The sequence below is a fragment of the Mesoplodon mirus genome (genome assembly GCF_964341445.2).
Source record: "Mesoplodon mirus genome assembly, chromosome: 7".
Taxonomy (NCBI): domain Eukaryota; kingdom Metazoa; phylum Chordata; class Mammalia; order Artiodactyla; family Ziphiidae; genus Mesoplodon; species Mesoplodon mirus.
The window spans coordinates 59,627,300-59,653,430 of NC_138983.1; the positions used below are offsets into that span (position 1 = coordinate 59,627,300).

Below are 26,131 nucleotides of genomic sequence, written 5' to 3' on the forward strand. Positions count from 1 at the left end.
TCGTGGTGAACACATTTATTTAATATGAGGGGCGGGTATTGCTGTCTCTGTCAGTGTGTATGGGCTGGTAGGGAGACAACCAGAGGGACTTCTGCCCTGGAGTAAGAGGCTGTTCTGGCCCCAGGCTGAGGGGGTGGGGAGCAGACTGAGGGGATGGGGTGGTGTGTAAGGAGGGGAGGGGAGGGTGAAGCTCTGCACACATCCTTGGGACCATGGTCCAGGCCCACCCAGTCACCAAAGCAAGAACCGAATAAATAAAGTGCAACCGTGGGGTTGGGAGGGGGGAGAGGGAGGGCACCGGGCGCACCCACGCCCGCAGCCCACATTCAGTGCTGCCAGGTCTGGCCCACCTCCTGGCCAGACCCTCTTGTCCAATCACCCCTATGTCCGTCCCTCCAAGAGCCAGGCAGGCCCTGTGCAGCTACTGGAGGTAGCGATAGGCCTTAAAGCAGTGGTTGCCCGCGTCGGCCACCACCACGTGGCCATCCGAGGTCAGTGCCAGGCCCTGCGGGCCATACAGTGGCTCTGCAGATGTGTTGATATAGGACAGGAAGGAGCCAGAGCTGTCGAATACCTGAGGGACGAGTGGAGATTGGAAGGAGCCGTGAGATCAGGCAGATGAGTGGCATTTGGGGAGGGGGTGCCTGGGGCCCAGCGGGAGACCTCACCCTGGTGCCACCCCTGGGCCTTCCTCACCTGGATGCGGCTATTGCCCCAGTCAGCCACGATGATGTTTCCATTGGAGTCCACAGCTACTCCCGTGGGGGCATTGAACTGCCCATTGCCCTCGCCGTGGGAGCCAAACTTGAAGAGGAACTCTCCGTCGGCACTGTACACCTGGCAGGGGAAAGGGCTGGGGACTGGGGACCCGGCCTCAGGCAGAAGGCGGCGCCTTGGAGGAGGATGGGGTGAAGCCCCAGGGCTGAGGACCCCCAGATCTGTAGCTATAAACCAGTTCTTCTCAGGCTTCACGGCCATGCATGCCACTGCCTACTGGACATCTCCAGCTGATGTCCCTTGGGCAGCTTATCTTCCCTGGGAAAGTAGTTCTTCTTTTTCCTTCCCAGTGACTGGCAACACCCAGGTAGCCATGAGTCATTCTCGACTCCACCTTCTCCTCTGTTTGATGGCCAATGAATTACCACAACCCGATGACTGTATCGCAAATCTGTACCCTATGCATATATTGCCCCTGCAGTGGTCCTCAGCTAGATTATTGTAAAAGACTGATCTTCCTGCCTCTAGTCTCACCCCAGCCACAGCAATCTTTCTAAGACACGCAGGCCTGCATCACCCTCCTGCCTGCAATCATTCAGTGACTCCCCATAGCTCTTAGGAAGAGAGCAAGCCCCTTAAGGGGATGAGCAAGCCTCATTCTCACCTGGCACCACTCCCCTCTTCAAACCTCATCTGAACTACTTGTAGTTTCTTGACGACATGGTATGAGTTCCCACCTCCTTGGCTTCTCCTGTCCCCCTACCTTCTGGTGAATTCCCACTTGTGCTTAGTCTGACCTGAATCAAATGCTCCTGCTACACCCTCACTCAGTTTCCCTGCACTCTCCTACCACAGAATGTATCACATCACACTGTAATATCCTGGCACCTTCTTCTCTTCCCCACTAGACCATAACCAATAAGACAGGGAATGTATTTGCTTTATTCATCACTGTATTCCCAGCTTCTAGCATAGCGCCTGGGACAACGCAGCCACGCCATAAATGTTAATTGTTCAAATGAATGATCTCAAGGGGGAAACAAGGGAGGTGAGGGAGAGAGGAGTCTTATGCAAGAGGAAAGGATGTTGGAACAGTGGTCATGGAGGGAGGGAGGACACTGACCTTCACTGAATGGTTATGGAAATCCGTCACTACAATCTCATTCTTGTTGTTCACAGCCACAAAATGGGGCCCTGAAAATACAAAGCGGGCTCTCTGGCAGTAAGCCAGGATACTGAGTGGGATGGGGGAGAACATCTGGGATGACAAAGCTGCGGTGTGAGGAGAAGGGTGGGGTCTCTGGGATGATGGTGCTAGGGTATAGTGAAGGGACGGGGTCCCCTAGGGCCAAAATATAGGAGGAGGGGGTCTGTAGAGCTGGGACATCCAGGGGAGTTCTCTGGGACTGGGGTCTCTAAATTCTTTCCCAATACCTGCAAAGTGGCGGTCAGTGGCCCCACGGCCCCCAAAACGGCCAACCAGCTTGCCATTGGGCTGGAAGGTAAAGACGCAGCAGGACTTGTTGTCGACCACAATGATATGCCCATTCCGGTCTACAGCCACTCCCTTGGGGCCCATGAGGCGGCCAGCTCCAATCTTGGTCTGGAGGAAGGGGATATCCGTTAGGGGCTTTATCCTGCCTGGTGGGGAGAGTAGTCCCAGCCTGGCACCAAAGCAGAACGTTAGGCTGAGGATGGATCGAGCAGTCCAGGCCCTGACCACCAGGAGGCACTAGAATGGTCATCTCAGCTGGCCATCAAGGGTGCAGAGTAGAGTGATAACAGGCTTCTCACCTTGAACTTGCCCTCAGGGGAGAAGATGCTGACCCAACGGTTGTCATAGTCTGCCACGATAATGTCTCCATTGGTGTCCACGGCCACACCTGTGGGACGCTGCAGCTGCCCAGGCGAGCGTCCTCGGACCCCAAAGCGGAATTTGAACTGGCCTTCATTGGAGAAAACCTGGAGCAGAGGAGGAAGGGAGGGAGGGGGCAGGAGGGGAGAGACTGTGGGCACAGAGGGAAGGGAGCAGGACCCTGAGCGAGGAGACCCACCCCCATTCATTCAGCACTCAACAAGCACTTCCGGACACCCTGCCGTGGGTAGAATCAGACATTGCCAGCGCAGACCTTAGGGGACATGCCGCAGAGGTGTGAATGGGACTGTGAGAATGTGAAAGGGGTGAGAGGTGGTCCAAGAGCAGGGGCAATCTGAGCTAATAGCCTAATAAGGATGCCAAGAGCTGAACCAAAGTTGGCGAGTAAAGAAGGAGGAAGAAGCGTGTTTAAGCAGAGTCAGCAGTATGTAGAAGGCACAGAGTCCAATAGGGGCACTGCTTGAATTCAGTATTGGCACTACTTGCCTAGTGTGGATGGAGTGCCGTGGGCACTCCCGTAAACAACAGGAGTAAGGTTTTATTCTGGGTATGATGAGAATTCACTGAAAATTTCTGGGCAGGAAAGTGACAAGATGAGATTTGACTCTGTAGTATAATAAGAAATATATTTGAGGGACTTCCCTGGTGGCACAGTAGTTGAGAATCTGCCCGCCAACACAGGGGACACGGGTTCAAGCCCTGGTCCGGTAAGATCCTACCTGCCGCGGAGCAACTAAGCCCATGTGTCACAACTACTGAAGCCCGCGCGCCTAGAGCCCGTGCTCCACAAGAGAAGCCACCACAATGAGAGGCCCGTGCAATGCAACAAAGAGTAGCCCCCGCTCGCCACAACTAGAGAAAGCCCACGCACAGCAACGAACCCAAGGCAGCCAAAAATAAACAAATAAATAAATTTGGGGAAAAAAAGAGAAATATATTTGGCCTTTGTCCCCAGTGCCTGTGCCTGGCACAGAGCTCCTCAAACCCTTAAAATTTCCTGATCAGTAAGTGTCTTTTGTCATTCATAAGGAGTCCCTTTTGAGTTTATGCTAATGAGGTGACTTAGGGCGGGGCCCCTAGATAGCTTCAGGATGGGGCTGGTCACCAGAAAGACCATCTGATTAAAGGGTCGGAACTTTCATCTCTACCCACCAACCTCTGGGAAGGAGAAGGGGTGGGGAGCACAGATTAAGCTTTATAAAAATTCTTCAACAACAAGATATGATGAGCTTCCGGGTTGGTGCCAGGAGGGTGTGTACCCCAGTTCCACAGGAACCAAAGCTCCTTATACTAAGGACTCTTCCAGACCTCACTCTATGTACCTCTTACCTGGCTGTTCATCTGTATCTTTTATAATATCTGTTATAGTAAACTGATAAACGTAATTAAATGTTTGTCTGAGTTCTGTGAGCTGCTCTAGCTAATTGAACACAAGGAGTGGGTTGTGGGAACTTCCAATTTATAGCTGGTTGGTCAGACTACAGGTGACAAACAGAACTTTCGATTAGCATCTGAAGTAGGGGCAGTCTAATGGGACTGAGCCTTCAACCTGTGGGATGTGATGCCATCTCCAGATAGATCATGTCGGAATTGAGTTGAATTTATAGGATCCCTGGTCAGTGTCCACTGAAAACTGGAGAACTGCTTGGTGGTGCTGGAAAAAGCACATGGGAGATTTTTCAGAAAGAGCACTCTGGCCGCAGGGAGGAGTCGAGACTGGAAGCTGGCCGGCCAGTCAGAGGTGCTGCAGTGGTCCAGGTGAGAACTGATGATGGCTTGGACCAGGGCACTTGCTGGAGGGAAGTAGATGGATCAAGAGACATACAGGAGGAAGACTCCAAGGACTCAGCAGCAGACAAGAAAGGGGTAGGTGAGGGTGGGGGAATGGACAAGGATTAGCCCGTCCAGGCTATGCGGCTGATAAGGTAATCTGGACAGAGGAAACCTTTCAATCTCTCACCCTCTTGTACTTCTTCCACCTTAGCAACATGCTCAGGTCTCACCATCCTAAAAGCACCTACGATTTTAATGCTCCTCTCCTCTATAGCTAAGCCTTCTTGCTTCTTCTTCACAGCCACAACATCACTCACTGCATAAGGCTCACACATTGCTTTGTTATAACTCTAGGGACACAAGATAAATCAGAGCCAGGAGCAGCCTTGGAGAACTCAAGTTATGGGCCTTGGCCTTGTTCTTTGATCCAGATGTTCTCCCTCCCACGTGGACTGAGCCCCCTGCCCCTGCATCATCCCTATTTCTTAGGCCCGCAGGGCTGTTTGAACTGGTCTCACCAATGGACATCACTTCCTCCTGATGTGGACCTCCCATCATGCGCTTCCCTGGCTGATCAGAACTGCCCCTGGCTTCTGCCCTGGTCCCCTGTTGTTGGACAGCACTTGCCAGCACAAGAAGGTAGGCACCACGGGCTGAAGAGGTGTTGTGAGAGGGAGGAAAAGGTACCACCAGCTGGGTAGTGAGGCAATGTGTCTGCCTCCTCCACTCCGAGCAGCTTAGTTTCTAGCTCAACACTGAGGCTTTAGGGGGTCTTCCTCTTCCCAACCTATCCTAACCTATCCCACCCATTATACCTGGCCAACTCTTACTCATCCTCCAGTTCTCAGAATTTCCAGGTCACTTCTTCAGAGAACTTTTTTTTTTTTTTTTTGCAGTACGCGGGCCTCTCACTGCTGTGGCCTCTCCCGTTGTGGAGCACAGGCTCCAGACGCGCAGGCTCAGTGGCCATGGCTCACGGGCCCAGCCGCTCCGCGGCATGTGGGATCTTCCCAGACCAGGGCACGAACCTGTGTCCCCTGCATCGGCAGGCGGACTCTCAACCACTGCGCCACCAGGGAAGCCCCAGAGAAGGTTTTAATGATTAACTCCATCTCCTAAATCAATATACACACATAAAGTTAAGTCTCCGTGATATATGCTTTTTAGCTCTTTTCATAACAACTGTCACTCCTGTCACTAAACAACTGCTAAATATCCTTGTCCCCCATCTAAGGAGGTAAGCCCCAGGTGGGGCAGGGACTGTCTGTTTTGTTCGCTGCTGCATTTGCAGCACTGGAATAGCAACTGGCACACAGCAGACATTCAACAAATGAATAAATCCGTCAGCTCACTCCCAGACTTGAATTGGACACCTCCCCTTGGATGCCGCACAGCTATCTCAAACTCACCGCACGCAACAGTGAATTCATCAACTTATTCCCAGGCCCACTCCCAAATGGCAACACCGCCTACTCAGGTCACCAAGCCCTGCAGTTCTTTTTTTTTTTTTTTTTTTTTTTTTTGCGGTACGCATGCCTCTCACTGTTGTGGCCTCTCCCGTTGCGGAGCACAGGCTCCGGACGCGCAGGCTCAGCGGCCATGGCTCACGGGCCCAGCCGCTCCGTGGCATGTGGGATCTTCCCGGACCGGGGCACGAACCCGCGTCCCCTGCATCGGCAGGCGGACTCTCAACCACTGCGCCACCAGGGAAGCCCAGCCCTGCAATTCTTGATCCCTCCCTCTCCCTGGATATCTGATGGCTCATCAAAACCTGCCAGTTTTTATTTGCTTCCTTATCTCTAGAATCTGCCAGTGCCCTAATTTGATCCTTAACATCTCTCTCTTTTGCCATGGTAGCAGTAAGCAACTTCAGGATCTGAGTCTACTTGGGGGAGAGACCAAAACAAAATAAAACGAACAAACCACTGATTCTGGTAGAGAATGAAAAGTGCTATATGGCAAAAGGCTGAGAGAGCTTGGAGGAGAGTGTGATTAGCATTCTGCCTGAAGGAAATGAGGATGTTTTCACAGAAGAGCTGATAAAATTTCTGGACTCAGACCATTACACAAGGATGTAATATATCCAAATCAAATTCTTCATTCAGAATCACAAAATGTTTCTTCTCTTCTGTCAGCTGATGCTGATTCAGCTCAAGGAGAGGATTTACCTCAGCTGCCACCATAGCCGGGTCCAAAGGAGAAGTTCACGAGAGCCCCAATCCTCATGAACCGAGGGGGGAGTCACAGTGCATCTGGGAGCCTGGCCCATAGCAGACCTGAGGACCCCAGAGTGAGGGAACCTCAGCTTTGGAATCGAGAGCCAGGCTCCTAGCAGCTATGAGGCTGCTGCGTGGGTGGCGGCAGGGGCAAGGAGGATTGCTGTAGTAGAAGGAAGTGTTTGGAGGGGGGAGGGGCTGCACTAGGCCCTCCTTCTTAAGTCCCCACCCTGCAACAACAGACAAACACAGGCCCTCGTCAGGGAGACAAAGTGGCACATCTTTCCGGGGACAGGAGTACCTGTGTGTGTCAGGGAGACAAAGTGGCACATCTTTCCGGGGACAGGAGTACCTGTGTGTGTCAGGGAGACAAAGTGGCACATCTTTCCGGGGACAGGAGTACCTGTGTGTGTGCGCACCCCAGGGGAAGTTTCCCAAACCTCAACTTTTGTGCCAAAAAGCATCCTTGGCATAAGAAGGAGGAATGGAGCTGGAGGGCGGAGGGTGTGATGGAGCAGGGCCTCAGCACCACCCCCACCCATCCAAACCCCTCCACTCCTCACCATCCAGCCTGGACCCAAACGCCTCCCTGCGCGGTCCTGAGCCTCTCCTTTCCTCTGCTCTTAGGAACAAGGTGGGAATAAAGGCGGGCTAGAGAGGCTTGGGAGTATAGTCATGGAAGAGTTCCTGGCTCCTTCAGTCAGCTAGGTGGAAAGCAAGGGCCAGGAGGAGCTGACACTGAGGTGACAGGCCTTTGGCAGAGCTGCATCTGTGACAGGGGTACTCGGGCAGAGGGTCAGGAAGAAGTTTAAATGTACAGATGGGAAGTAAGGATCTTCAGGGAAAAGTTTTACTACCTGACAAGACGTTTCCAAGAACCGAAAGCTTACAGTAGTTAGAAACGATCCTGTACAGAATAAAATCAAAATTCCACAGCTTCCTCTCCAAAGCCATTTACAGCGTGACCTCAGCTACTGCACTGCTGATAGTAATCTCCCTCCAGCCGCTCTGGGGCCCTTTCAGTTCCCTGAACAACACCCTATAGCAGCACCTTCCCACCTCCTGGCTTTTGTCCCCACCTGGACAATGGTATTTTCAACAACAGCTAACAGTTAGAAGGTTCACTTGGTGTCAGGCACAGTACATGATGTCATTCAATGCTCCCAGCAACCCTCTGAGGTATTCTTTTCCTAGTTTTACACATGAGTTAACCTAAGCTCAGGGAGGTCACATGACTTGTCAGTAAGTGGCAGAGCTAGGATTGAAGCCCAGGTGTCTGGTTTCAGAGCCTGAGCTTTGAACTGCTCTGCTGCGCCTACCATACTGGTGCCCGTCACTAGGTTCTGCCCGTTCGTAGGCTCACTACCAGGAAAAGAGAAAACCGCATTTTCTGGTTTTATGGAGCTCAGAGTGCAGCAGAGGCTACGTCCATTCAAGTGGCAGATGCTTTACTCAGGTGTGTGACGCACTGGGAGGGCCAGAGGCAGGACCACCTATGAGGACGCCCTATAGTCTAGCCACTGGAAGGCGCCCCTTTTCACAAGCTGTCCCCGTTTGACTGTCTAGTCAACTGGACGTTTGCAGAGACGGGCACAGACGACACGCATTCTGGATCCATGCAGGCATGTTGGAAGATAGTGGGGGAGCTGCAGAGACTGCATCCTGACCACTGTGGTAGGCAGAAAGTAAGCCAGCCAGGTGGAGACTCAGGTGGAGGCAGAGGGGAGGGAACAATGAGCCAGATCTTTGGGGTCCAGGAGCTGGTCTGGCCTGAGCCACAGCCTGGGAGGTAGGGGCTGCCAGCACAGTAAACCCCAGTGCCTAACTGTGAAGGTGCTGGTTACTGCTGTGGCCCTTGTGGAACGGATGGTGAGTGAGTGGGGGAGGGGCGGTGCTGTGATTCATTGCTCTTTAAGTAAAGGTACTATCTGTAGGGTTTCATCCTTCAGGAGGCGACCTGTATACTTTGTTGGGTTTTTGTTTCTTTGTTTTGTTTGTTTTGTTGTTGTTTTAGTAGGCTGTAGCTTGAGAGCTTCTATTTTGGTGTTAGGGGAGCGCTTACCTGGATACATTGGTTGTTGCTGTCTGCTACCACTATGCGGCCGCTGCTGGCTGCGGACACACCCTGTAAATTGGTGAATTCACCCTTCTCCCTTCCACGACTGCCTGTGGGGAAGAAATGGGATGGAAGCAAAAAATTCACACTGAGGTCATTTTGAGTCTCTGGCCCCGCCCCATCCCCCCTCTGGCTCCGCCCTCGGCTCTCTGTACCAACGCGGAAGACGAGCTCGTCCTCAATGGGGTTGTCCTTCCGTTTGCCGCCGGTGCTGTACATGGAGCTGGGCCTACGCACCGCCTTCTGGCGCACGTGGCTGCCCGGGCCGCCAGGGGACTTGACACGGCGCTTGACGTCGTCCGGGGAAGGTGGCAGGTCCCCGGGACGCAGGGCCCGCACACGGAAGGGGCTGCCGCGCACCGGCTGTCCATAGAGCAGCACCGAGAGGAGCAGCTCGCCTTCGGAGCGCGCCGTGTACACCAGCTCGTACGTGCCGTTCTTGTGGTCCACCACGGGCACCGGCAGGCGTGTGCCGTCGGGGCCCGTGATCTCTGCGCGCAGCTCGGCGCTGCCTGTGCGCACCAGCCGCCCATCCTTGTCTTTGGTAGTGACAGTGAGAGAGGCGGGCTGGCCCACCAGCGCCTGGCGTAGGCCCTCGCCAGTGGCCACCGTCTCGTGTGCAGTGGCGCTCGTAGTGAGCAGCGCACCCAGATTGAGCACCGATCGCCGCAGCCCGTCGACCTCGAGGACCAGTTCCAGCTGCGCGTTCTCGTGGGGCCTCTCCGGGAAGGCCTGTGCTGCCAACGCCGCCAGCCGCTCTCGCATGTGCTTGCGCACGAGCAACACCTCCGGGGCCGAGCCCAGGCGCAGTGCCTGCTCAGCGAAGCTGCAACTACTGCCGATGTGTTCCTGCCCCTGGCGCAGTGTGTCTAACTGGGTCTGCAACACCTGAGGAGGGGTTAGGGGAGGGTTGGGTAAGCAGGCTCGTGGAGGGGAAGGGGAGGGGGTTGTCTCTGTGATCCCTGATGAACTTGTACTATGGCATGAAGGGAATACAAGAGGGTGAGTGTGGACGAGGGACACAGATGCCCGCAGTACCTACTGGCCACGCCAGAAAGGGGCAAGTATAGACTAGGGGAAGGGGTGCGCGCGTGTGGGGAGCGGGGGACGCATGGAGGCAACAGGCCATCTCATGATGGACGGTGGTGGGAAAGGGTGAACAGACACACCTTCTGCTTGGCTCCACAAATGGCCTCCAGGTCGCTGACCAGGGCCTGCTTGCGCTGCTGCAGCGCTTGCTCCAGGTCCTCGAAGGCTGCGCCGATCTGGGCCAGGGCCTCTGCCTTGCGTTCCTGCAGCTGCTGGCTGATGCCCCCCACTAAGGCGATGGCAGCGGACAGCTGTGGTAGTCTGGGGAGGGGAAACAGCTCATACCAGGGCTGCTTGAGGATGCCCTCACCAAACCGTCCCTTCTTCCTGGAGACCCTACTGCCGCCCTCCAGGATTTCCGCTCCCTGAGACCACCCCCCCACTACCCTCCCTAAGAATTTTATCTCCACCCTCCCGAAGGTCCCTCCTCTGCCCCTGCTGAAACACCATCCCAGACGGCCCCACCAGCCCGGGCTCCCGCCGGGCGCCTACCGGCCGCGCACCGCCTCGAGCTGGCGCTGCAGGGCCGCCTTGTGCTGCTCCACCACGTCGCGCAGCAGCACGGTGCCATGCTCCCGATGCTCGCCGGCGCGGCACTCGCCGCACATGGCCGTCTCACAGGCCTCACAGTAAAACTCCATCGTCTGGCGGCGTAAGGACTCCCGTCAGGCAACGACTAGACACCACACTTCTCTGTCCCCTGCCCTCCCCCACCTGCCTTCCTTGCCTCTCACCTTCCAGGTGTACCCCCCCTACCTGGACCACTTAGAACACCCTCTCACCCACAGCCACTCGGCCCCTCCCCCGACCTCTCCTCCCCCTCCACCCCAAGTCCTGGCCTCACTGGGCCTGCTTGGGCCCACCTTGCCTTCATGGTTGGGGCAGGAGAGGGGGCGGCCAGCCACTGCGCTGAGGGGGTGGGGGTCCTCGGGGTCGTGGGCCCCATCAGGTGCCTGTTGCATGGCTTCCATGAGGCTGCTGATGAAGAAGTTGTTCTGCAGTGCAGAGACGCCCTGCTCAGGGAGGATGGACGTCTGCCGACACACTGGGCAGGACAGTGTCAGGCTCTGCGCAGGGATGTAGTTCTGGAGGCATCTGGCGAGGGAGGGGGGGGAGTCAAAGGGATGAAGGGGCAGGGCGGTGTCAGTGCACCCCTCCTCTCACCTGCCACGGGTGCCAGTCCTTCTCCTCACAGGTGTGCTGTTACATTCGTTTTGAAACCTCTCTGGCTGGCACACGCATCTTGTCCTAACAGCAGGGGTAAAAGGCCTCACCTCTCACAACTGAGTGACAACACATCCCTGACGTCTCTCAGAAGATCAGACATAGCCGCATCCCTCACAGTGTGCACAGACACAAGTTCACCTTTCACAGGTGTTTACAAACCCTTCTCACAGAAAATGTGTGACTACCTACCCCCGCACCATTAACTCATTAAACATTTACTGACTGCCTCCTCTTGCCAAATTTATGCCAAGCTCTGGGGATAAAGATAAAGCACAGTGCCTACCTCTAAAATACTTCCCGTTTGTAGAGAAAAAAAGTAACAAAATTAGAGTTTGTAGAAGTAAACAGTGTGATGATTAAAGGCATGGGTCCTGGAGCTAGGCTGCCTGGGTTCAATTCCCAGGTCAGTCAACTATTATACTGTATGACCCCTGACAAGTTACTTAACTTTTATGAGCCAAGGATCCCTCCTTTGTAAGATGGAGACAGTACAGGCTTCACAAGGTGTGGAGAATTAAATGTAAAGTGCTGACATGCCTGACTCACAGCAAGTATGATATATTGTAGTATTACAATACTATTATAATACTAATTATAGCTATTAGTATTACCTATCATTAATATAAGGAACAGAGAAGATGCAGTGATAAGGAAATGCACAGAAGGGGCCTCTGGCAGTAGAGAGGGTAGCCAGAAAAGGCTGAAGAGGAGGTGACATAAGCAAAATCTTCATGGACAAATAATTGTCAGTCTGACCAAGAAAGGTGCAGGGAGAGGAGGAAGGGTGTTCCAGATACAGAAGGTGGCCAGAAACAGCATAGTATGAGTAGGGAATTATAAGCAGTTCAAGGTGGCTGGAGAGGACGTCCAAGGCAAGGAGTGGTAAGGGAAGTGTGGAGAGAGAGGCATGCGCCAGCTCATGGAGGGCTCCTGGGTCACGTTGAGGAGCTTAGAGGTTATCTCACCAGCACGAGGGAGCTGCAGGAGCATGGTACAGCCAGGTTTACATTTTATCAAGTTCCTCTTCACTGCCTGTGTGTGGAGGGTGAATGTGAACATGATGAGACAGCAGACAAGGGGTAGCAGCATCCTCCTCCTCAGCATCCAGCTACCACTTATCAAGCACAATGTGCCAGGCTGTGCTTTGCACTTGGTGTTTGTTAATGGACTCAGAAAGGGTAAGTGGTCCAAAGTCACAAAGCTGGTAAGCACAAGAGCCAGATCCAAGGCAAAGCGTGTGCTTAACCGAGGGACTCTTGTAATAGTCTAGGCAAGAGGTGAGGAAGGGGCTTCCCTGGTGGCACAGTGGTTGAGAGTCCACCTGCCGATGCAGGGGACACGGGTTCGTGCCCCGGTCCGGGAGGATCCCACATGCCGCGGAGCGGCTGGGCCCGTGAGCCATGGCCGCTGAGCCTGCGCGTCCGGAGCCTGTGCTCCGCAGCGGGAAAGGCCACAACAGTGAGAGGCATGCGTACCGCAAAAAAAAAAAAAAAGAGGTGAGGACGACCTGGATGTAGGCAACAGCAATGCAGACTGAGGTGGAACAAATTTGAGAAGTATTTAAAAAGTGCAGCCAGTGGGTTGTGCTGTCTGATTAGATATGGGGAGTGAGAGATGAGTCTCAGTTGACTCCCAGATTCCTAGCTTAGATGACTGAGTGACATTCACCACGATGAGAAACACAGAAAGAGGACTGGTTTACAGGGAAGTTCAGCCTTGCCCTGGTTGAGTTTACTGTAACGGTGGGACATCCAGGCAGAGGGGATCAGTAGACAGCTGGGGAGAGGACAGGTTAGAGATAAAGACAGGGAGGCCGTCAACATTTAGATGGCTTCTGTAGCCATGGGAGAGGATATGATCACCAAGAAGGGGATTACAGTGCCCAGAGCAGGACAGAGCACCCAGCAAATACTGAAAGAGGAGAGCAAAGAGGAACGAGCAGAGAGGTAGGAGGAGAGTGTCAGGGCAGCAAAGTGAGTAGTGCAATCTCAGAAGCAGGGAGTGAGTGGTCATCAGTGTCAAAAGCGGCTGAGGAGTCAGGGAAGGTAAGGACTGGAAAATGCCCATGGAATTTGGCAACTGTAAGAGTACTTTTGTCTGTAAGGAAAACAGTGAGTTGGGGGGGAGCGGGTAGAGGAAGGAAGGCTTGACTCTTGCCAGTTGCAGAGTGAATGGGAGGTTGGAAGTTTGAGTAAAAAGTAGGTTGATGGGTTAGATGGCAGCTGGGAGGGACAGAGGGACAAAGGAGTGTTCTCATCTGTTTGTAACGGGAGGCTTGAGCATGTTTATAAGTTGAGGAGCCAGTAGAGGAGGAGGGAGGGAAGAGACTAGAAGACATGGGACGAGGTCTGGGGATGGGAGAGTGGCTTAGGCTGGCTTGAAGAGGAGGAGTGGACCCCATCCTCTGGATGGAGGGAGGGGAAAATGAGGTGGATGCACTTGAGCACAGGGGGCAAAATTAGAGAGAGGATGCCCAACTTGCCTCCGGCAAGGTCAGCTGCTGAAAGCGAAGGAGTGGGGTGGTGGTGGGAATCCAGGAGGACAGGGAGGCTGGGATTAGTCACTGAATGGAGAGGAGAGGAATCTTACTAGAAACACACTGACGGCAGCTGTGTTTGGAGACCACAGATTTGCGGAGGGAAGATTTACATGTTGCAAAGTTTCCCATATCCTCAGTCTCTTCTCTTCACGTTCTCTACATTCTTGATCTGAATTCATTAATTTTTCTTTATTTAACAAACACTACGTGCCAGGCACAATGCTAAGTGCTTCACAACTATTAACTTATTTGTGACCTAGTTCCCCCTTCAGTCTTCTCGAGTTGAGAGTGGCTTTTGTCTCATACTCCACATTCCTCAGGCCCAGAAGGTGGGGTTGAGTCCTCCCTGCCCCCAACTGGCACATTTCTAAATTCTTCTACTTCAGCTCCTCGGAAGCTCAGACCTTCTGTCTGCAACACCCTTCCTCGATGCTGTCTCCGCTGACTCAACGGCTGCTTCCCCACTGGCCGAAGTCTTTCTTCTGGCTCACTCTCCTCTGTTACCCTCCCTCCCACCCCAACACACACACTCCTGCCATCATTCTCGGTGGCTCTGGCATCCACAGGGTGACCCACCCACCGTCAAGATTTCTTAGTTCCTAAGCTTCCTCTCAGCGCCCCCCCCCGTGATCTTTTCCTCCAGTTCACCTCAGCTGTCCACTCCCATGCTCCCCGGCACTACCTATGTCTCATCACCCATCACGGCATCAACTATGAAATCTGCATTTCAACCGTTCCACTCAGTTCCGCTGTAACTCTCTCCCCAGCTTTGCTGAATCTGGGGTTTACCCTGAATACCTTTGAACTCATCAAGATCTCCATCCTACGTGTTGCACACACCTGGCTTACGACTGCTTCCTAACTGGCTTCCTGTTTCCCCTCTTGCTTCTCTAGAATCCACTCTCCAAATGGCAACCAGAATGAGCTTTAAAAAATTCTAATGTATGGAATTCCCTGGCAGTCCAGTTGTTAGGACTCCGTGCTCTCACTGCCGAGGGCTCAGGTTCGATCCCTGGATGGGGAGCTAAAATCCCATAAGCCATGCGGCGTGGCCAAAAACCAAAAGTCTAATTTATGTCACATTATTTCCCTGCTTAAAAAAAAAAAAAAAATCCTCCGGTGGTTTCCCACTGCATATAGAACAAAATCCAAAACTTTCTTAAAACTGCCAGCTGCCCCGTGAACTGTTCTGACTCTTTCGGACCTCACTTCATCCCACTTTCCTCCTCACTCAGTCACGCTGGCTTCTCCCCTGGTCTCTGAACATGCCCCACTTATTCCTTTCTTAAGGCCTTTGCATGGAACAGCGCGAAGATAATCCTGTTGCCTGGAACAATCTGTACATGTCTGTTTCCTTCTCATCCTCAGGTTGCAGGTCAAATGTCACCTCCTCGGGGAAGCCTTCCCAGATGACTCTATGTAGACTAGCCCCTGGCCCAACTGCCCTCATTACTCCCTGTTTATTTCCTGGAAAACACTTAGCCCAAGCTGTGACTCTCCTGTCTGATTATTTGCTTGCCTACTGTCTGTCACCTCCCACTACAGCATAAGTCTTTGAGAGCAGGGACCAAGGGATAAATGAATGAGTAGTATTAAGAGAGAAGGCTCTGCAGTTAAACCTGGATTCAGACCTCAACTATTTACTTGCTGCGGAGCCTCGGAAATATCTCTTAATTACTTAATGACTCTGAACCCTAGTTTCCTCCTCTCTAAAATGGGGATAATAAAGTATCTGTGGTGAGGATCAAGTAAATCAATACATGTAAATCACTTAGCCAGTCCCTGGCAAATAGTAAGCAATCAATACACGGTAGCTATTGTTATAATTTCTCAGGCACTGATTTTCTCCAAGAGTGCTCAGTGATCTGGGTATAGGAGAAGGTATGGAGATATCCAATTACGGCTCAGATCCAGGATTGGGCTTCTGCCACATGGGTTTAGAAAAGGACAAAGGTGTGTGGGAATTGTAGAGGCCTATGGCCCACCGTGGGATTCAGGATGGGTAGGAAAGAAAGGGAGACCAGGAAGGAGATGGAGGCTGGGAGAAGACGGGGCAGTCAAGGGCATTGGACATCTACATCCAGTCAAAGCTGGTGTAGTGAGAGTGGGGTAATGGAAGCCAAGAGTGGGATACTAGAGTTTGTAACCACAGAAGAAGTGGTATTATTTTGGGTGGTGGCAAGATGCAGGGCGTCGTCGGGAGGGTGTCTGACTGAGGTGGCACGGACTACATTTATCTGTAGTCTGACTGTATGATGATTTGATTACTATCTTTCTCCTTCCCTATACTGTAAGCTCCTTAAGAACAAGGATCATGTCTGTTTTTGCTTATCACTGCTTGCCCAGTGCCTGGGACAGGTCTGGCACATAGTAGTTGCTCGATAAATAAATATTTGTTAAGTGAATGAATAATAGATAGAAGCCCAGAGGCTGGGAGGGGTTGCCTTTTATTCAGTGCCTCAGGACAACAGTGAGGACAGGCAGGGAGGACAGACCTTGCTTTGAACATCCTCCCACTGGTCAGAAAGTTCTGGTGCCAGAGCTGGTTGAGAGTCTCAGCTCTGCCTGATTTCTCTGGTGGTGTCGAAGGCTGCCTTGGGGTTTGGGCAGGGGCAGAGAAGGCCCTGTTCTGGGCAGGGGCCACAGCCCAGTGTTAGGAACCTCTGGTCCTCTCACAGGTTCCTGCACCGAACCCTTACCTCCTGTAGGCTGGGGTTCATCTGCTCCCCTCCACGTGTGCACACATCTCCCTCACCTCTTATAGGTTTACACATGCCACTCCCTTCTCCAGGGGGCCTGCAAGGTCCTCATCCCTCCCCGGTACACACACCCTCACCTCTCACAGAAGGTGTGCAGACAGGGCAGAACCTTGGGGCACCGGTACCGATCCAGGCAGATGCTGCACACCAGGAACTGCTTGTCCATTGGCTGGACCTCTGGGCCAGGGCTGTCCTCCCTCTTCGCCATGGTGCCCACAGATGGCACCTGCCACTCACACCAGCCTGTGTATGGAAAGATGGTCAGCACCAGGGAAGCCAGCAATCCCTCTCCCCACCTGATCCCCATCACTCAAAACCCCTGCAGAGCACTAGCCCCGTCTCTCCCCTGCCAGGAACCGAGCAGGGGGAAGAACACAGACTGAGTACCCTCCGAGCCTGCTGCTCTGGGTAAAAGCACAGGCGTCAGGTTAGATGGATTTCAAACCCAGCTCAGCCTCTTACCAGCTGTGTGACCTTGCACAATTCATATACCCTCTCGGAGCCTCAGTTTCCTAATTTGCAGTTATGGAAATAATAATCCCTACCTCAAATGGTTGTTTTGAGAATTTGTGATAGTGTATGTCAAGTGTGTGGTACAGGGATACCCTTCACTGATACACCCACCCTTCATCTCCTCTGTCTCCCCCAAACCCTCCCCCGGAGACTTTCCTGATGGAGTGTCTCTCCTCTGACCACCTGCAGCCCTTCTATCTATGCTCTGACCCACCTTCCAGCACAACTGCCCGGGATCACATTCTTTTCCACATCCAATCAGTATCCAGGTCTCGTGGACTCTGCCTCCCAAATACCTTATCCCCTTTTCTCCAACTGCACAGATACCACCCCCAATTCAGGTGCCACCAATTCTCTCCAGTGATACAGCAACAGCCTCCTAACTGGTGTCCTTCTCCTCACCTATGCCTTCTCATCCCTCTCCCTCACAGGCTTCTAAACACACATTCCATCTTCTAACTAACTCCCTGTTTAAATTCTTTCAATGGTTCTCCATTGTCCAGAGGACAAAGTCCAAACTCCTTAAATTGGCCAACAAAGCTTAGCTTTGGCCCACACCTCCCTCTACCACCTCGCCTCATGATTCTATGAGTAGTCACACTGGTTTCTTTCTTTTCAGTTCCTGGAAAACTCCTTGTTCTCTTTGGCTTCTGGGCAGTCACACATTCTGTTCCCTCTGCCTGAGATCCTCTTCTCACTCCAACTTCGTCTGGCTAACTCTTGCTTATCTTTCAGGTCTGCACATAAATGTCACTTCCTCCAGAAGGCCTTCCCAGATTTCCTGAAGTCTGGGTGAGGTGCTCCACCTTTATGTCATTCTGCACCTTGTCTTTCCTCCATCCTGGCCCTTATACACTATACTGTAATTTTCTTGTTACTTCTCTGCTTTTTCCATAGTATGCAGAGTTCCTGAGGAGAGGCATTATTATTATTATTTTTTTTTTGCGGTACGTGGGCCTCTCACTGTTGTGGCCTCTCCCATTGCGGAGCACAGGCTCTGGACGTGCAGGCTCAGCGGCCATGGCTCACGGGCCTAGGCACTCCGCGGCATGTGGGATCTTCCCGGACCGGGGCACGAACCCGTGTCTCCTGCATCAGCAGGCAGACTCTCAATCACTGCGCCACCAGGGAAGCCCGAGGCATTATATTTTATTTCTTTTTTATTCCTAGCACTTAGCACAGAGCCTGACATAAGGATTGGTCTATATTTATTGAATTAATTCAGTAATTCAACAAATATTTATTAAGTGCCTACTTTGTACAGGCGCTGGGGATAGAGTGATAAACAGAACAGATATGGTCACTGTCCTTGTGGTGGGGAGGCAGTGAAAAGTAAATAAATGAATAAATATATAATTACAAATTGGGAGAGGGGAGTGCTATACAGAAGAAAAGGATGCTATGAGAAAGAATGCTTTTTTGATTGGGTGATTGGGGAAGGCCTTTCCAAGCAGGTAACTTTTAAGTAGAGCTTTGAGGGCTAGAAGGAAAATAGTAGGGATGAGGGTGTGGGCATCAGAGAGTGAGGGAGGGAAATCATTCTAGGCTGAAGGAACAGCATGAAGGAAAGTCCTTAGGCAGAAACTCACTGAGAAGCCGAAAGGGTTCATGTGGTCAGAGCAAAGGGAATAAAAGGCCACAGGTGAGTTTGGGAAGGTAGGCTGGAATGAGATCACAAAGGACCTTGATGTTAAGAATCTGGGTTCTATCCCAAACTGGGAGGGAAATGATGTAATTTACAAAAAATAAAAATAAATTTAAAAGCTACACTGGCAGCTATGAGGATGGGAGAGGAGCAAGGGTGGAAGCAGGGAGACCGCTTGGAAGGCTACCCCAGTTCTTCAGGTAGGCTGATGTTGGGTATTAGCAGAGCTCTAGGCAAAAAAGTGGATTGATCTGAGAAATAACCATGAGGGTGAGTCAAAAGGACACCACGATGGACTGGATGTGGGAGGGGAAAGGAATGACAATAAGGACTCCCAGGTTTCTCCCCTGAGGATGATGGGCTGTGCCTAGAGACAGTGAAGGCTAAGGAGCTGATTTGGGCCATTCCATTTTAACCATGAGATGTCTGAGAGGTGCCTATATGATACCCAGGTAGAGATGTCAAGTAAGAAATAGAATATAGGAGCTCCAGGGAGAGGTCTGGGCTGGTTTTTGACTTGGAAGCATTGGCCTATTAATGACACAAGGCAATGATAACGGATGGGACCATCTAGGGATAGAGTGAAGAGTGAAGGAGAACTCAGAGAGATGGGAGGAAGGCCAAGAGTGTGTGGGATCAAGGAAGTCAGGGGAGGAGGGGGGATTCAAGAAAGAAGGAGCGGTGAAGTAAGATGAAGACTGGAGAGTGTCCACCAGATTTGGCTGTGGTGGAATGGGAGGGGCAGAAGTCAGGTCAGAGTGATGGAAAGATGAATGGAGATGAAGCAATTAACACAGCAGTTGTAGACAGTTCAGGAGAGAAGTCTGGCCATGAAGGGAAGCAGAAGGATAGTCAGACTACTTCAACACAGGCAGTGACTGGGCGCCGGTCAGCACTGTCTGTACCCAACTCGATGCACCACGGCCCTCTCTAAAAACAATGCATGAATGAATGAATGCAGTGGGGCCAGTCCAGAGTCCAGAGCTCTCTCCAGGTTTGCGGAGGGGCAGGAGAGGGGCTCAGCTGCATGTGCCTTATGTTTATGTGAGGGTGGGCATGGATAGGGTAGGAAGGGCATCCCTGAATGTGGACACTGGGATTCTGAGGTTCTTTCCCCAGATGTGCAGGGTTCTGAATCTGGAGACTCAATACAAAGACAACAACATAGCAGGAGGAGGACAGATCGAGGGTTGGCAGAGGGAGCAGGAGGCCAGAGCCCAGCTGAAGCTTCTGTTTGGCGAAGGGGAGGGCTGAGAGGAAGAGTAGGAGTGGTCTACTGGGCCCTTCTGGGGCAGCTGGAAGTCAGGCTCCGCCTCTCACCAAGCCCAAGGGGCTCTCCCAGCCTGTCACACAGGGGCGGTGATTGGGCAACATCCAAGCACGGACAGCTCCTCCCTCCCTTCCCCTTCCTGCTTCAGTTCCCCACCCAGACGTGCTGGGCATGCAGCCGCTGAGGTCACACCCCTGCCTAAATCACCAAGATTCCCTTCCTCTCCTGGGCTTTTACTCCCACCTCTCCCATCTCGCTGCTCCTTAGAGATCTGCCCCCGAGGTCCTATAGGCCATGATTTAAATAGACTTTATCACAGCAGGTACTTGGAAAATCTTGAACTCAGAGCTGAGATTTCACCCTCCTTCCTCGGGCTGCCTACTGCCATCTCTGCATCCCTTATCCTTCCCATCTTTTAACTGAGGTTCTAAAGGCACTTCATTTCCTTTTCAGCATTCATTCAACACCTCTGCTAGGCCTGGGGATACAAAGATAAATACTCGCAGCTCAGCCTTCATGGATTCCACAGTCTAATAAATCGATTAATGTAGCGCAATATGGTGAGGGCTATGACAGGGAAGCACAGATTGATTGCTAAGAGTCACCTAACCTAGATCTGGGGCGAGGGAAGGATGTACCGGAGGCTGGAGGTCCAGAGAGTTCTCCTGAGGCAAGGGCCATTCAAGAGCTCCAGGATGGGTAAGAGTTAAAGAGAGAATGGTGCCTTCTGCATCAGGAGACTGAATCAAACACTGTGACAGGGGAGGACTAAGAAATGAGATGCAGTGGTAGGCAGGAGCTAGATCATACAAATCTTTGCTGGCATTAGTGAGGAGTTGAGACTTTACCCTTCCCTGCTAGGGGATTAAGGCTTTATCCAAAGAGCAAAGGAGCAGGGTGGGGAGGTGAAGAGGGTTTAAGTATAGAGTGAGAGAGCAAAAAGAGTAAATTTTTGACTGCACTGTGGAAAACTGTTGAGGGGTATCATGAGTAGAAAGTTAAGAGACTGCCATGATATCGTAGAGGAGAGAAGATGGTGGCCTTGATTAGGGGAGTAGCTAAGGGGAGGTTGACAGAAGTGGATTTTATAGGGAGGAATCAATAGAACTTGGTGACCAGTTGGTTAGATAAGAAGAGTAGAGGGAGAAGAAAGAATTAGAGATGATTCCTAGTTTTCTGGCTTGAAAACTCTGAAAGACAAGAAGTTTGGATGGGAGGGTGACAGCTCAGTGTTTAGTAAGAGGAATCTGAGGTGCTTGTGGGACATTTGAGAGGTCCAGCTGGCAGTTGGAAAGATAAGCTGGAGCCTAGGAAAGAGGTCTGGCCTGGAGATATGGATTTGGGAGTTGGTGTAGAGATGGTACCTGAAGGCATGGAAGTGGATGACATCACCCAGAGAGGGCATAAGATGAGAAAGGAGAGCCTGTGACTGTGCCCCAACGAACCTTAACATTTAAGGGACAGGCCCAGAATGCAAAGCCTGAAAAGAAATTGAAAAGGTGTGGCCAGAGAGACAGGAGAATCAGGAAAGAGATATGAAAGCCAAGGGAGAAGAGAGCTTCATGAGTAAGAGAACAATCTTCATTGTGAAATGCTGCAAACAGTTCCCGTGATCTAAAGCCCAAAAGAAGCTGGTATTAACCTCAGGGAGTGTGGCTTCTAAGGGCTGGAGGAAAGGAAGCCAGATCCAGGGGGCTGAAGAGGAAGTTGATCGTGAGCAAATGAGGACAGCCAGTGCTGATTCCACCTGATCTTTGACATCTGCAAAGGATGTGTTTCAAGGCTTTTCAGTTTCTCCAAATTCTCAAACAGCATCTAATTTCCTCCATGACTTCCTCGTACAACCTCATGAGAGTCCCAGTATACATGATTGACACAGCTGTGAGTGAAGGTAGGTGACCGAGGCATTGTTAAAAAGTGGGCGCAAGAGGCCAGGTAGGCTCACTTGCTTCTGAAAATGACTCACTCCTGGTCACTAGCCTCCAAGTGTATTTGATCATTTGAGGCTTCAGCAAAATGGTAAATGACTGCAGGCTACAGTCTTTGGGTTTTTCTTTGAAACAGATGAAGCCTTGGAGGAGGTGAAGTCCTCAAAGCCAAGGAATCCTTGTAATAAGATTGGCAGGGAAGGAAAATGATGAAATTTGCAGTACCAACTCTCCCACTCTCTACTGCCAGACTGAGTAAGTAGGTGAATGAACCATTCAATGAGCTGATCAACCTATCAAACAATCAAACTTCCTGGGCACTCTGGACAAGGCCCTTAAAGTGGTTACTGGAGACACAGTGCTGAAACAGACACACTCCCTGTCCTTCACAAGTTCTCAGACTAGTGTGGGAAACAGACATGGAAATACACAACTACCATGTGATAAGGGTCATGATATTGACATATTCAAACTGCTATGGCAGCAAAGAGGAGGAAGTACCCAACTCTGAAGGTGGTGGAGAATAAAGAAGACTTGCAGAGGAAGGGATATATGAGCTGGCTCTTGGGGGACAAATAGGAGTTTGATAGGTACACTGGGAAAACAGTGAGTAATGGAACAGAAGCATGAAAAATTAAGAAACATGGACCAGTTGGGCAAGAGAGCAAAACTCAAAAGGGCAGAGGCTGTACTTGATGCTATCACAACCCACTCGATGCGAGTTCTCCACTTGCCTCTCTGGCTGCTCCTTCACTGTCCATTCCTTATATGTCTAGCTCCTCAGGGCTTTGTTCTAGGGCCTCTTCTCCCCTCACTTTCATACTCTGTCTGGAAAATCTCACCGTCTCCCATGGTTTCAGTTACCATCCACTTGCTAATGACTCCCAAAGCCTTATCTCCTGTGCAGAAAACTTCTTGAAACCACACCTGTATATCCAGCTGTACCCTGGACATCTGTACAGGGATGATGCTACAGACTAGTCTAAAACTGAATTCACTTTCCCCTAACCTACTCATCTTGCTGCATCTCTCATCTCAATAAAAGCCACCACCATCCACCTAGCCACATCAGCCAGAATCCTGGGAGTCTTTTCAATTCCTCCTCTTCTTTCAACTTTCAGATATAAGGTATGACTATTATCCTTGCTTCTGCTCCTAAAATGTGTCTAGGTTAAAAGTCAGGAGATCCAGGAGCTAGTCCTGACTCTCACTAATTTCACCAATGCAAGGTAAGACTCTGGACAAGTTCCTACTCCATCCCCTTACTTGCAAATTGGGGGAGGGTATCTTTTTCTTCCCCAAATCTGAGATTCCCAAGGTTTTCTGTCCAGCCAAAGGTCCCTACAGACTGTAATATGTGCCCATGATTAAATCCAGTCTTGTACTACCTTGAGTATGATTGCTGGTTTCCACAGGAAGGCTAGGTGTGTTAGAGAGTGGTTGTAGTTGTCCCCACCTCCCTTCCAAAATAAATGTTTGCTGAGTTTAGGGCACCCATGACACTCCCTCTGGGCACCCCCTACCCTAGCCTAGCAAAATGGTTTTGCTCCATTTTTCTGAACACAGTCTGTACTATATCAACTATGGGCCTTTGCTCAAGCTCTTCTCTCAGCAAGAATGCCATTGTCCCCTAAGTGGCTGAGGCAGCACCTGGCACACAGAGGGTGCTCAGTATATGTTGGTGATAAGAGAGCCATGTTTAAATCACTGCAGTATCCTCTCACCAGACAGAGAGGCAAAATCAAAGGCAATAACAAGACAAGTGAATTAAGTTCCATGAAAAAGACCTCCACTTAACATAAAGAAGCTTTCCCATAACAGAAGTAGTAAGTGCTCTGTCACTGGAGGCATGCAAGCCAAGAGAAGCAGGGCACCTGTCAGGCCTGCAGCTCTGATTCCAATTCTGCAGCAAATCAGAACCCTGCTTAGGGGATGAATGGGCACTGATGAGCTGGACAGACAGGCAGGGAGAGACCTGTGAAAAAGACCTCTGCACCTGCTCCAACCTACCAGATCTCATCTTCCTACAGGGGCCAGTCCTGGGTTTTTGCTTTCCACATCGGAGACCCCCACACCAGGAACAAGCCCAGGGCTGGCCTTTAGTGGAATGACCTCCCTGGGGTGCAGCCTGCCCCTCCAACCTGCAACCATCTGTCCCTGCAGGTTTGTAGCCCATGATCTGAAGCCAAGTCCAGAAGGGAGGAGGCCAGAACCAGGGAGGAGCCTGGGGTCCTCCAGGCGGGGCCCAGGCTGCAGGGGAAACAGAAGGGTCCTTTCCTACAAGAAACAGCCTCCGGATGCGGCTTCCTGTCCAGAGGCCAGTGCTAGAGGAGGAAAGGGTGTCCTCTATTCCCGCCGGTGGGCCTCTAGGTGCCTGAGGAGGGAGGGGGTAGCAAAGGGTGGAAGTGTCTGCACCAGGGAGAAAGGAACCCTCGGACAAGCTGGGCCACAAGATTCCAGAGTCCCACTCAGCAGCCCCACCCGCTCCCCCACCCCCCACCATCCTCGGCCGCAGCGTTCGACACCCTCCGCCAACATACACAAGCTCCCAAACCCCGCGCTCCTCCAAGGAAGCATCACCCATCCACCCGCGCCTCCCCCCCCCCCCAAACATGGACCTCACGTGAGCAGCCACAGCCCGAAGAATCCCCCCGCTGCTCTCACGGACAGGGACACGCCTCACGTGGACAGAGACAGGCACAGCTTTTGAAAAGCATCTATGCCCTCACCCACAGACACTCGGACAGACACACCGCCGCTCGCACCCGGACCGGGACCTGGGCAGACAGGGATACAAACGCACCCCTGGGGGCCGCCCGTCGCACTCACCGCGGCGAGGCAGGATGGGAGGGCCAAGACCCGGACTGCGGCCACTCCGAGGGGCCCGCGGCGCTGCTGCTGCCAGCGCCCGTCCGCCCGGCTCTGCCCGCGGCGCCGCCCCACGTCCCGCGCCTCCGCCTGTCCCCGCGCCGGCGCCGCCGCCGGACCCGCCGCACAGGCCGGAGGGAGGGGCCGGGGCGGGGCTGCGGACCAGCCGGAGGAGGGGGCGGCTCGGAGACCGAAGACCCACCCACGCCCCGCCCGCCGCCACGGAGGCCCCGCCCGCCCCAACCCCACCCGCACCGCTCCTCCAACTCTCCCGAAGCTCCTGCAGGAGCTGCTTCTCCTGTCGGGCTGGGGAACCCTTGAGCAGGATCCCGGATCCCGGATCCTCGATCCCCGCCAGCTGCCTCTGGCTCCCGACGGCTCCAGGAAAGGGCAGCGCAGTGGGTCTCAGGGACTGGGCGGACGCTCCGTCACGAAAAGGCAGCTGGACGGCAGGGTGTTCGGACTCTGGGAGCCGGTAAGGGCTGTCTCCTGGAGGTGCCCTTCCAGGCTTTCCTGGGGGGCTCCTACGGACTATGCTACTGTGGTCTCTGCTGAGCAGGGGGAGACAGGGATCGCCTGTGCCTCGGCACGGATCTCTGGGCGGCGGACGAGCCCCAGGGTAGAAGGGCAGTACGCAGAGCTCTGGGAGAAGGGGCTGACGGGGTAGAAAGATGGGGGACTTAACTTGGCTCAGGGTGCCTGGCTCTCCCTCAGGAGCCCCCTCGCGAGGAAATTATGGTTCAGACCATCCAGCGACTCCCTTCCACCCTCCAAAGACCAGAGCAATTCTCAGAATCATTGCCTTGTGGAAAAGCAGCCCCGGTGGAAAATAATAAAAAGTATAACAGTTAACAAGGACTGAGTGCTTATTATGTGCCAGACACATAACGAATCACTTTACATATATTATCTTCTTTAGTACTCATAATCTTAATAGGTAGTTTCTTTTATTAGCCGTGTTTTGCAACGGAAATAACTGAGGGCCCTTGGCTCCCCAGACATTAACCCTGATCACTCAGGCAGAAAGTGCTGGAACCGGGGTTTGAGCTCTGCTTATAGGTCCTGCCTCGTCACTTGGAGTCAAAGTACCTTTCATGTTGAAAAAGCCCCAGTGGCCCATAAAGTGAGGGGCCACCCCACTCTATAGTGAAGCCCCAGTCAGATAACTGCACCCTTCCAGAGGTAGGGGAGAATGCTGAAAAATTCTGGAGCATTCCTCGGTCAAGGAGCATAGCGTGATGGTACCTGGTCCCTGAGTAAATCAGTGCTATTGGGGAGCTTTCTTGCATCGCACAAGGTTCAGATTTGGGCTCAACACTAGGATGCAGCAGGGACCCTGGGAAGTGCCTTGACATCTCATCTGCCTCAGTTCTGGCACCCAGCACAGGTGTTCTGGTGCTTGTGAATGAGCCTCAGACAGGGTTCATGCTTGCTTTGGAATATGGGGCCAGGGCTAAGAGACTACTCAATATGAAGCAACTCCGGTCTGTGTAACACTATTTTAAGCCTCACAAAGACTTCTTTCCTCAATCCTAAACTTCTCCCATGTCATCAAACGTCTGCTGATAAGGCTTCACAGCTCCTTTGAACAAAGG

The 26,131-nt window shown here is 52.4% G+C and overlaps 1 protein-coding gene across 1 annotated transcript; it reads right to left on the reverse strand.

The window, feature by feature from the left end:
• On the reverse strand, nt 1-24,651 carry TRIM3 (tripartite motif containing 3). The gene is made up of 12 exons (XM_082629661.1): nt 24,498-24,651; nt 16,390-16,555; nt 10,651-10,882; nt 10,280-10,431; nt 9,868-10,048; nt 8,854-9,586; nt 8,645-8,748; nt 2,512-2,679; nt 2,152-2,320; nt 1,841-1,911; nt 697-837; nt 1-574 (listed from the first exon to the last, which is right to left on the reverse strand). Exons 2-12 carry the CDS (start codon nt 16,518-16,520, stop codon nt 422-424), a joined length of 2,235 nt encoding a protein of 744 aa, XP_082485787.1. The 5' UTR covers nt 16,521-16,555; nt 24,498-24,651; the 3' UTR covers nt 1-421.
• Between the last annotated feature and the right edge of the window lie 1,480 nt (nt 24,652-26,131).

Coding starts and splice junctions, on each gene's coding strand:
- TRIM3 (XM_082629661.1), bottom strand. CDS start 16,520: ATGGCGAAGAGGGAGGACAGCCCTGGCCCAGAGGTCCAGCCAATGGAC. Junction 10,049..10,279: donor CTCGAGGCGGTGCGCGGCCG/GTAGGCGCCCGG, acceptor TCCCCTCCCCAG/ACTACCACAGCTGTCCGCTG. Junction 8,749..8,853: donor CGAGCTCGTCTTCCGCGTTG/GTACAGAGAGCC, acceptor TCTTCCCCACAG/GCAGTCGTGGAAGGGAGAAG.